At 39.7% G+C, this 12,448-nt stretch overlaps 1 protein-coding gene across 3 annotated transcripts in view; it reads left to right on the top strand.

The window, feature by feature from the left end:
• The window catches only part of cpne2 (copine II), a 56,199-nt gene extending 46,167 nt beyond the window's left edge, over window positions 1-10,032 (top strand). The window contains exons 15-17 of one of the 3 annotated variants that reach the window (XR_006822763.1): window positions 1,058-1,294; window positions 8,666-9,097; window positions 9,298-10,032. Coding sequence is in view for 2 of the 3 variants with exons in the window: in XM_046037337.1 (XP_045893293.1) it covers window positions 1,058-1,294; window positions 8,666-8,773 (345 nt within the window). In the remaining variant the exon portion in view is untranslated. Of the gene's footprint in view, window positions 1-1,057; window positions 1,295-8,665 lie in introns of all 3 variants that reach the window. The other 2 variants (XM_046037337.1, XM_046037338.1) reach the window with 2 other exon arrangements.
• The last annotated feature ends 2,416 nt before the right edge of the window (window positions 10,033-12,448 follow it).

Raw genomic sequence — 12,448 nt, 5'->3', positions numbered from 1 at the left:
GGGCGGGGGGCGGGGTGGGGGGGGTATTCTACCCATGAAGATTCACCTGACCAAAGTAGCATTGCTACTCCCCACTTGTAAAAGATCATAGTCAGTATTAGTTTAGTTGGTTGGCTGCCCCTTTAAACAAGTTTGGTGCTACCTTTCTGTGATAAGAAAATATATTTTTTAATTAATTAATTTCAGAATACAATCAAATAGTGATAGTAGTTTCTTAAATGTGGATTCATCGACAGGACATTGTCTCCTGAAAGTGGTTAAGTTTTCATTTGTGTATGTTTGTCTTTTGTAAATGAAGATAAGAAAAACAGGATGAGTGCCATCTGTCTGCATAGTCCATCTCCATACTGGGCCATGAATCATTTGGCCTTTATTTCAGTTTACACAAACTTTCATAATCACCATATAGATAGATATAGATATATATAGAAAAAAAAATCAAACAAGAAAAAACAACCAACCCGCTTCGATTACAACATGTTTACAGGATATTTGAGTCTTATACCGCAGCCTGGTCCTTATTCCTCCTGGTTCACTTCAGATTGTTCACTGTTGGTTCCTTTCTTTTTTCATCGTGCCCTCTTCATCTCCGGATTCATTTGTGTACTTTTTTTTCGTCCATAATTTTTTTCCAGGAACAGATGGTGTGCTCTGTCATATGAATGGAGCCTAACTTGCTGTAATGCAGAAAAGCTTTCATTCTGCTTTCTATTTTTCTCCCCCTCATGCAGTGTTGTCCAGCTCCTGTCTCCTCTGCACTGTCACTCCTAACGCTCTCTGAAATATCCTTAATTGCTTTTTTCATTTCTCCCATGTCTTGGCCTTTGTCCTAGCCTTCCTTCTTCGCCTCCGCAACACTATGTCACTCTCACTCACTGTAACTGATTTTCCCTATCTTTTTCTCTTGATGCATTTTGACTTTAGAAGAGATTTGAGATTTAGCAGTGACATTACATGAAAATGGGATTTTCCAATTTCCCCTTGTATCCCCTCGCTCTCCTTTGCCTAATTTCTCTCTCCATCTCTTCCCTCCCACCATCCCTCTTCCCCACTGCAGCAGTACTTCACTCTCCTTATTATAACAGACGGTGTCATCAGCGATATGGACGAGACGCGTCACGCCATCGTACAGGCGTCTAAGTTACCCATGTCCATCATTATCATTGGCGTGGGCAATGCAGACTTTGCTGCCATGGAGTTCTTAGATGGAGACGCCAGTGTTTTGAGGTCCAACACAGGAGAGGAGGCTGTTCGGGACATTGTGCAGTTCGTCCCTTTTAGGGATTTCCGTAATGTGAGTATTGGTCTCAGACTGTGAAGATCGGGAGGGTGACATGGAACCTGAACTAAAGAAAAAAAGAAATAGAACTACTTCCAGTACTAAATGGTTGTGGTTTACTATAACAGGACAAGAAACAATTTAGATTTGTTTGATCTTTGACTTCTGAATACTTCTTGCACTGTGCTCTATAGCAAAGTCCAGTTTAGCAAAAACATAAATACTATACGGTACTATACATCTACAGACACATTATAAAAAACTCTAGTCAGAGGTATCCTTGTTGCTATCCTGAAATCTTAAATGGGTGTCGCTGTAGCTGTCTGCATCATTCAGATATTGCAGTGCGATGGGTGATCAGCACTGCATTTCTCTGAAAGTTTAATATTTTTAAGATACTACACCCACCCGGTCCTGTGTGATTTGATCAGACTTGATTGACAGTAGCCTGGCAAACAACCACACAGATGTTATCAGATTCTGTTTGGTTGACTGCTTGGTACATGCACTCCCGTTCGCTCCCTACAACCCACTTTAGGCTACCTGCACAGCACTCAGCCACAGACACAGATAGAGACTAGCTGGTGAACGTATCATTTAACATCTAAAGAGTCAGATTTTGAGGAGTTGGTGGAGACCAACACAGAGATAAAAGAGAGTGAACATACACAACTCTAAATATCTAATATCTAAATAATGATGGCCCATATCTGCTGGATGTGTATAAAAGCATTGTAGCTTTTTTGCTTCGTTTGCTATCATATCAACTTAAAATGTTACACTATGTCAATGTTGTGCCTACTGTCCCTAAGTTGCCACAGAATTGCAGGCTTGTGTTTAAATATTGGTTTGATAATTGATGTATGATTGAGAATGATTACTTAAAGGGGCTCTATTTCTTTTTTCAGTGGTCACTAGCAGTGCGGTTTTCAGATTACAACGTGTTCTGTGCTCGTATGCGTGCTCGATCTCACAAGCAAACAAAATCGGACACACAGAGACCGAAATACAGAAGACAGCTTCACACAACATGCTGGAAACTCCCACTGCAAAGTTAAACTAATATTTTTCCCCTGCACCTTTCCAGTAACTATTTGTCTTTCGCCAGAGGCACAGCAATGTCAGCACAGCAAAACTGGATTGAATAATAACAAAACAGTTAGTGAGCTAGACTGAATATTGTTGTATTATTATTATGAGATTGTTGCCACACTTTATAACAGTTAGACTGTAGTAAGTAATGTTACTGTAGTGGATGGGTCTTCCTCTGTGTTGTTGTCCTGCACCGTTATGTTGCAGAATTGTTTATTATGTGGGTCATGTTAGTTACAGCGACTGAGAGGTGGAGAAGCTATATACCCGAGTATCAGTAAAACGACGATAAATCTAAATTGAAATCTACAAAGTAAACAGAAGCAGATCAGTGGTAAAGTTAGCTGGCTGCTCCTGCCTTACATCACCATAGGCTAGTATAAACAAATGATGTGGAAAGCCATACAACTAACATATAGTATTTTGCACCGGATACCGTTAGCAACTGGTCGACATTAGCGTCACTAACGTTATCTAATCATATAACTAACGCCAACTAAAGCATAAAATCACAATATGTTTCTCATGTTTTCCAGTAATGTTAGTTTACCTGTCCAATAGGATGAAAGCCAACTCTGTGTCAGTTTTGTCGGCCCCAAAACAAATGGACGTCTCGCCGTAACTCAAGCCTTGTTGATTGTGTTTTCACCTGACATCAATCTGATTCTTGTTTGTCCTGACGGGCTCCAGCACATAAAACTTTGTTATTGGTTTTTATCCATACTAGAGTTTGTGTTGTGCTGGGAGCTGGTTGTTGTATGGTTTTAGCAGACTGTGGTGTTGTTGCTGTGTGTATGGTACAGATTCAGAAGGCTAGAGGCTCTGGAGCGCTGCATGCAGTCACAGCCAATAGATTTCCCAGAAAATCCAACCCGGAGTCTTCACGTAGGATTAGGCACACTGGCCATCAGAGGTAATAGAAAAACACAAAGAGTGGATTGTTTTTATGTAAGGTTACAACCCCTTCACACAGGATAAAAGGGGTTCATTTCATTGAAAGAATATAGCCCCTTTAAAACTCTGACTTCTGTAAAATTCTTGAGTAAATGGACTTTGTTACTTTACAGTTGTGAAATGTACTCAGTGGAACAGTGTAGAAACACAAATATTCACAATATAATACACAATTGTCTCTTTAAATAGAAGAGAGATGAATCATCCACAGAGTTTACTGACTAAACAGATCTCTGTGAAGTTTGAGGTCTTTTAGTCACCGCTTGCCTAAATGCCTTCAGCTTAAGATAATGTTTCGACCTGCTGATGTGATTTGCAGCCACTTTGACTCCATCTTAGTTCAGCGGTAGAGGCTTTACCTAATGACATGATGTCATGCTGTATGAGTGTGAGTGTGTTACCAAATGGCAGCCTGTTGCTACTCAGATTGTAGCTGCTCACACACACAGGGTCTGCCTAATGAGCAGCGCTGCCTGGTTACTCAGACATCTGACACACTGTGAGACACTATTTCAGACACTATGTGATGTGTGTGATGTGCTGTGTTGATCAGCATACAGTACTGTGCAAAAGTTTTAGGCAGGTGTGTAAAAATGCTGTAAAGTAAGAATGCCTTCAAACATAGACATGTTAATAGATTATATTTTATATTATATCAATTAACAAAATGCAAAGTGAATGAACAAAAGAAATATCTAAATCAAATAATTTTTTGGTGAGACCACCTTTTGCCTTCAAAACAGCATCAATTATTCTAGGTACACTAGGCAGCCAGTTGCTTCTCTGTCTTCATGTAATCCCAGATACACTCTGTGATGTTGATGTCAGGGCTCTGTCGGGGGCCACACCATCACTTCCAGGATTCCTTGTTATTCTTCACGCTGAAGATAGTTCTTGCCAATCCCCGTTGGTATTGCATGATGGATAAGGTTCTCCCTGAACTTTTCAGCTTTGGGGAGACCATTAATCTGACCAAATCCCCAACTCTGTTTGCAGAAATGCAGCCCCAAACTTGCAAGGAACCTCCACCTTCACTGTTGCCTGCAGACCCGTATTCTTGCATTGCTCTCCAGCCCTTTGGCGAACAACCTGGCTTCTGCTGTGGCCAGATATTTCAAATTTTGACTTAGTCCAGAGCACTTGCTGCCATTTTTCTGCAGCCCAGTTTCCTTTCTCTATGCAGGCGTAGTTGAGTCGCTTGGCCTTGTTTCCAATTTGGAGGTATGGCTTCTTGGCTGCAAGTCTTCCATCCTGACAATATGCCTACAAAACCCCTGACTTTGTGGAACTGAACCCAGAAGAATTGATGCTGTTTTGTAGGCAAAGGGGGGTCTCACCAAATGAGTTGATTGAGTTTTCTTTTGTTCATTTACTTTGCATTTTGTAAATGTATGCATGTGATCTATTAACATGTCTATGTTTGAAATTTCTTCCATACCTTCCTAAAACATTTGCACAGTAGGCTACTGTATAAGTGTCACTGTGCATGTAAGTGTGCTGTAAGTAAGTGACCACATGGACTAATTTGTGTGTGCACATTTGTATGCTGTGCACAGGAGGCATTTTTGGTATTTTTTGTATATTTTGTGTGTGTGTGTGGGCTGGTGGTGGGCGAACTGACTTCCTCTGTAGTGGGAGGAACACAGTGTTTGCTGGTTTCATTACAGTTTTCAGTGGGAGGGTGAGAGACAGCAACAGACATAATAAAGAGGAAGAGGGAGAAATGAAGCTGAGATAGAGAGGAAAAGTAACAATGAGTGTGACTTGAAATGATAGGTTTGGCAGGCTAACGCTCACTACAAATTATTGTCTTGAGGTTGGTATAGTTGGTGGAGATTAGATACTCTTAGAAAGTTGGTAGCTATTGTTGTAATAGAATATATTAGCTTTTTTAAAATTTGTTAAAGAAGGCAGTATAATGAAGCGAGCACTGGGTTGATATAGTTGAATTCTTAGTAATAGTGCCTTCAGAATTTTGAACATATTGTAATTGTGCTAAAGTGCATTTACTTAAACACGAATATAATGCCTTACAATAATCGAGATGTGAGGAAACAAAACAATGGAAGCTTTGCTTCAAGCTGCTGGAAAGGTAAATTTGGCAATGTTGACGTAAAATGTTAAAATGTTTCTCAAAGTTATACTGGGAATCAAAAATTACCCCTAGTTTTCTGGAAATCAACTTTGGGTTAGGCACCAGGGAAGTACTGTTGGAAGATCTGATTTAGTACTAAGACCAGAACTTTTGTGACTTTTTAACTGCAAGAAACTAAAGGCTGGATTCCACAATTCCAAAATGCAGCAAGTCTATTTTTGTCGGAAGCCGCGTCAGGCTGCACAGAGCAGAACAGGGCAGGAAGTAAGACACAGGAATATAGAGAATCTGTCAATTTTCAATATAAAACACTTGATCGTAAATCAGTAGTAAACAGATAAAAAAAGAAACAATTGAACTATACATACCCTTAGTAAAGGCACAACAATCAGGGACAAATGACCAAATCAGCTAAATCTGAGCAAGTCAGCAACGTCAGGCAGGCTAAACGCTCCACTCCTGAAACGCTTCCAGTGGGAAATAAAGCTACTCATAGGGCAGAACATATCTGCATCGCAGCTCCAACGCGACACAGCTGTGCCTAGTCGAATCCACCTACAAAAGACATCAAGGCATTAATGTAATTAAGACAGTTAAATAAAATTGTCAGATTTGAAGGTTTACCTGGTTTCACAAATGTAAAGAATTAAAAAGGTCCCAGGATTTAGCCGTGAGGAACTCCACAGGTCAGCGAGTTGAGTCTTCCCCAAGGTAATAGATATTTAGTAGAGAATAGAGCTCGACTGGTTAATTGGCTGGGCTAATACATTAGCAGATATTAGTTTATGCCAGATATACAGTATCAGTATCTGTGTATACAGTAGGGATGTCACGAGAACTGATACTTCGGTGGTGATGCCAAAATTCTGAAAACATGACTATACTCGTTTTTCTACAGTACCATAGGTACAGGGGATCCAACATGTGGAAGATAGCGAGAAGTGCAGCTTAGTGCAGTTAATATTTAACATTTATCGTTTTTTCGCGGCTGATACCTTCAATAGCTCCATGTCAAAGATTTTTTAGGCAGACGTTTCACAGTTTTGATCAACTCAAAATCACTAAAGATGATAATGCAGTTGAGAGCGCAAAGAACAGAAGGTTTGTCCAACTCGCCTGTCACTATATAGGCAGAGTTAGGGACCGTCTTAAAAGTCCATTTCAATCATCAATAACATTTTGGGTTTTCAACATATAAACATGTAAATACTGCCAATATAGTGACAGCACTGACAACATTTCTCACGTGTAGAAAAATAAATAAATAAAAAAGTTACAACCCTGCAGTGTAAATAATTAATTATTATGTACACTGAAAACATGCAGTGTACATAATTAATTATTATGTACACTGCAAGGTGATGGAATGCATCTAAAATTGAATTAATCTGATTCACAATGAAACAAAAAGCAAAAGTGCTGTAATGCAGAGAAGAGAAGAACTGTGAGGGTCGAGCAAACATGTCAGTCAAAAACAAAATATGAAGAAGACTATCTTCCTCTCAGGTTTACTATTAAATTAGTGAGACACTGCTGTGTCTTTTCAGTGTAAAAGCACTTTGGGCAAAGTTTAATTTGTATTTTTTATTTGCACAACAGAAACTTAGGCCTTTCTGACCATTTCTGTTTTTCTTTTGATGTCAGTTTCTCCTGAGACCGTAACTAGATCAGTTTCTGTCAGAAAAAGTATCTAAATGAGCATACTAGCTGTCTTTTCCAGGAAGCTAGGTCTATGTAAATAAGCTTAACATCAGATGTCAGATGTTTAATTGCTTTTTGATCATTTCGACTGTGAACCTCTGAAAGGTATTGATTCTATTGCACCCGAGAAGATAGAAAAGCATCTCTGGCAAGCAGAAAACAGAATGGAGAAACATCTCAGCTGAGAGCAAATGGAGGAAAACTAATCAGTTTCACTACGACATCTTTAAAGAGAGGTTTTGTATTTACAGTTTTGAGATAAGTAAGGGCAGAAAAGCCAACATCATCAACAGGAATATCAACAATTCTCATGCCTTATTTACCACTCGTGAGAAGCTAACAAGTCCTCCAACATAATTAGCCCTGGACCTCCGATCTCTCAAAAAGTCTATTGAGTTTGCAACTTTTTTTAGTGAAAAAATGGAAACTGTCAGACTGGCCATAAAATCCATGTCAAACAATAGAACCAGACCACTGCTGCACAGAAACAATTTGACTAGGTTGTCAATATTCAATGCTGTCGACACTATAGAGGATGTAGCAGTGTGGAAAATGAGGATATATTTTCTTTCATGAACTAGACTCTGCCTGGTTTTGATTTGTTCAGTGTTAGCCTTGGCATGTGGGAAAGCCACTGAATGGCCAAAAGTAGGTAGACACTTTACACAACGTTACACCCCTATTTGACTGTTGAACATCTCATTCCAAAGCCATGGGCATTAATATGCTGCTATATCTACTCCTCAGGTTTCAAACTTCACACCCGATTTCTGGCTGAGTCCTGGCTGCAGGCTGAGGTCGACCACTGAGTTGGCCACAGTTTATATTACAATTCATCCCAAAATAGTTGGATGAGGTTGGGGTCAGGGCTCTGTGTAGCTCAGTCAAATTCTTCCACACCAAATTGGGAAACCTATATCTTTATGGACCTGGCTTTGCCTTTGTGCACGGGAGCATTGTCATGTTAAAAAAGGAAACACAAACTGCTGCCACAGGGTTGGAAGTACACTATAGGGCACGACTGATCAGACCAAGCTGAACCGGGTCTGTTCCAGGCTAGGTCGATTGACACTTACAGTCAGCAGACACGGTCATGTAGTGTGTGATATGTAACAGTTCTAATGTTAAGTCTTTAGATTTTATTTATTTGTATTTGATTTTATATTTTCTAATTATTTGCGACTGGAATCAACAACCAATGACGTCACTACATGTGTTCCTATCACCCGAGGCAGGGATGGGCAAAAATTCATCAAAACTGTATTTTAAAATAATACCAAATAAAATGCCCAAATCTTAAGTGCATCAAAATGAACTATTTTGACTAATATTTGCGGTGCATCTTTGTTTTGGTACAAGACATCATCATGGTACATCTTTATGTGTTCCCTTCAATGGATATTAGGGGCCAGAAAAAAAGACCAACAGTACACAAACAATAAAGAGACCACTTTCACCGGTATTACAGTACTAACGTTTTTAGCTTTCATTTTCTTCAGTGTTTTTCTTTTGTTAATGTGCTCTCTTGCTCCTTTTTCTCTCAGGCACCCAAGGAGACCCTCGCCAAGTCAGTCCTGGCCGAGCTGCCTCAGCAGGTCACCCAGTACTTTAAACAGCGGAATCTACCGCCCAGCAACCAGGCACCGGAGTGAGACACCCCCGAAGAGCCAACACGCTGTACAATAGCTCAACAGAACCTCTCTCTTGTTAACGGCAAACAATACAGAATGAAAGTGTCTATCAGCTGTGAAAAAAACCTACTTGTGGACAAAAAAAATCTTAACATTGAAGACATTCCTGCCATTATATCTGCAATGCTTTTACTGGTTAATGAATGTTTGGTCAATATCCAGGATGAATCCAACAGAAGTGGTATTCTCTAAGCTTTCCAGCTCACAGAACTGTGTTGATAATGTGTAAAGGACCTTCCATGTCTACAGTGATGGCGGGTGTCTCCAAATGATATGAATATGCAGGTAAAACACTGTCCTCCCTTTTTTTTAGAGAAATGAAAAATATCTTGATTCATTAGGATGTAGGTATTTTTGCTTTTTGCATGTGTGTGTCTTGTGATTGATACCGTGTGATACGTACAACTCCTTGGTGTAAAGTCCTTTCTATGCTGAAGTATATCAGTGGTTGAATCCCCTCCGGTTGTTGTATGGATCCTTTTCAGGTAGCAGATCAGATGAAGACTGTTTTTGAATGCGTGCTCACATGTAGTGGACTCAAAGACAGGACAGAGCACAATTGCATCAACTCTGACGTCGGGGGGCGGATTTAATTTCGAAGGTTTGATCGCCAGTCGTCTGCAAGGCAGGTTTTAATGTTCCGCTATGCTTATTTGATTCTAGAGGACAGAATCTGAGTAGGATGAGGCCAAAGTGGCAGCTGTAGCACTAACACAGGATAGATGTGGGATACTGTGTGAACTCATTGGGTTATATCTGGGGCCATTTTGCTGGCTTTCGCAAAATGCTTTGATTTCTTATGACATCGGTTCATCCTGCATGTTGCCTATATCTACTCACTGTTTACAAACTGATGCCCGTGATCACAAATGCATGATTTTTTTTTTCTTAAATTATGTCTTTATCAGATTTTGTAAATATTTTAAAGAGATTCTGAGGAAATATAAGGAAGCTGCGTGGCACAGAAAGCGTCAGAGAAGGCAGTTAAGTGTTAACAAGTGGAAGCAGAAGAGTTTCTGATATGCATATATATCGAATGTATATTTATATGAAACTGTTTATGTTCTGATGAGCCCATATTTCTGACATGTTTTTAATGTACTTTTTATGCAGTGCTGAATTGTGTACTTAAACTACTATGTGTATTGCTGTGCATCTTTGTACTAAATGTGTTATTGATTTTATAAAATTGTGTCTATGTCCACACTCAGGTTAATAAACTGAAGGAAATATCATGTCTTCTTTCTCTGTGAATATAAGAGCAGCACAAACTAATGCAAAACGACAACATAGAGACGTAAAACAACTATTAAGAGACGTAAACTGACTACAAAGAGACGCAAAACAACCATAAAATGACTATAAGGAGATGCAAAAGAGAAATGTAACCAGATTTAGGTTTTACTCCACATGACAGCTTAGATTTTTTTGTTGTTTTTGCTCGGACTGAAGAGATAACGAATTACAGCCTGCTGCAATGGCGTCAATTGAGCTTTCACAATATGTGGCATCCCAAAACTCTTAAAGGTGGCGAAGAAAAAGAAATGGTTCATTACAAATCTGTTCAGATTTCACATCACACTTCCATCCTTCAACCTTTTTGGGCAGTATGTTGGTTTATATTATTTGTTGTCATGGTAACTCTTCACAGCCACATCACTGAGCCTTATCTGTCGGTTATACCGAGAAACCCATGGCTGCCTTGAGGATGTCAGCGAACTGGCCCCAGACTAACCGAAATGCTTGTTACCGGCCATGAAGACAAGATAAAATTATCCTTCAGTCTCATCATGACTCTGTTTACAAAGGCTTTGAGTCACTGCCGTACCTTGAGCTCTCTTACACAGACACGTTATCCACTAAAGAGAATTACAAACACTGCACTGCTTGTAACTTTCCTGCCAAGGTTTTAATGAGAACTGAATACACATCCCAGAATCCAATTACCCAAATTAGTTGTGATCTAGTCCAATTTCACACACTCATTTTATGGCCTGTGACCTCAGCACCATCACCTAACTGGCTAAAGATGGAGCAGGAGAACGGTTACCCATACTCCACAGGTGCAACCCTACTAGCCCCTACTAAGACTAATCAGCTGTTATAAAATAACTACCTTCTTCTGTGGCCTGATTCAATCTGGGAAACAAATCAAGTCTCATTTTAAACCTAAACCCATATTCCTTGTACTACCCATTACCAAGAAACACACCGTTACCCCCACTTACATGGATGGAGTCTTGTTCATGTGGAGCAGCATGCATTGTATTGAAGACTTATATATAGAGCTTCCTTCACACACCTACAGGGGAAATATAGACTGGAGAATAACAACTTCTTCTGCTATGTTCAAATTAAGGATTACATAAGGAGACATTTAAGAGTTTAAGACAGAAGCACATTCTGTCTGAAAGTGTCACCACAGGAAAATAAGTTCATATCCCACATCTACAATACTATATTTTCAATTCAATTTCAATCAAGTTCCTGTTCCTTGGAAACTTGCAGGTTCAAGTAGGAAGATGAATTAGGGGATTCAATTCCAGATGACCTCGAGGAAGAGAGGCTTAAAAATATACATACCTGTTCGAATAATGCAAGACATTGTCTCATCCAACTTAAAATTAAGACACAGGGTCCATTACTCTGAAGAGAAGATGCATGACATGTACCCAGAGGTGTCACCTATGTGTGATAAATGTCAAACTTCAGTGGCAAACCTCATTCGTAGTTTTGTTCTGTGCCCCAAGGTCCAATCTTTCTGGACTGACATCTGTAGCCTCAGGTCTGGGGTTGTGGATACTCCAATTGAACGAAAGAGTTTGAGCAGGGTGGGAGAATAAGAGGTAAGTGTCAGAGTAATGGGGGAAGACAAAGACAAGAGGTTTCAAGGGGAGGGGGGTGTGGTGTCCGAACAATAATGCTGCGATGATGTGTTGAGAGGAAACCTGCTTGACACTGTTCTTGATCATAAAAGTTTATTAAATCAAACAGTTAAGCATCAATTACAAGCTCTGCAGCAGCTTGGAGACTGACCCAGCCCGATGACCCCTCTGTCTCTCTGTACATCAAACATAGATTATATAGGACATGTTAGGTACCATAGAAGGGTTTGAGTCTGCAAAGTAAAAGCTCAAACCCATATAAGGGTACAGTACTATCTTGAGGTAACAAAACAAAGGGTTAGAGGTCAAATTCTATAGAAGGGTTCAGTCCCAACCTACATAACCACCAATCACTCTCCCCGTAGAACACCTCCCCAAAGGTCACTGACCCTCTGTCTTGCTGCTACAGTGCTATTTTGAACTGTTATGAGTCAAACGCATAAGTATTGGATACTAGCAGGGGCCTTTGGTCAACTCTTTTTATGTTTTAGTTATTAAGACAGTTCTTTCTTCTGTTTATTTTTTTATTTAGATATCAAATCTGTGTCAATTACCTTAACTCCCTAATGACTCCAATGCTACATGCACAATTGTAAGACAATTCAATGTTGAGGTTAAAATATATGTGAAATACACCAATAAAATGTTTTGTTTGTTTTTTTAAGTATGGCCCCTATAGGTCTGGTTCCAAGCTTTTCTACACACCAAACAAACTGTGGCCACCCAGGTCTTCACGGAGTCAAAGCAAATG

Source organism: Micropterus dolomieu, linkage group LG22, assembly GCF_021292245.1.
Source record: "Micropterus dolomieu isolate WLL.071019.BEF.003 ecotype Adirondacks linkage group LG22, ASM2129224v1, whole genome shotgun sequence".
Taxonomy (NCBI): Eukaryota; Metazoa; Chordata; class Actinopteri; order Centrarchiformes; family Centrarchidae; genus Micropterus; species Micropterus dolomieu.
Note: the sequence above shows the minus strand (reverse complement) of the source record. Positions and strands in the feature narration are given on the sequence as shown.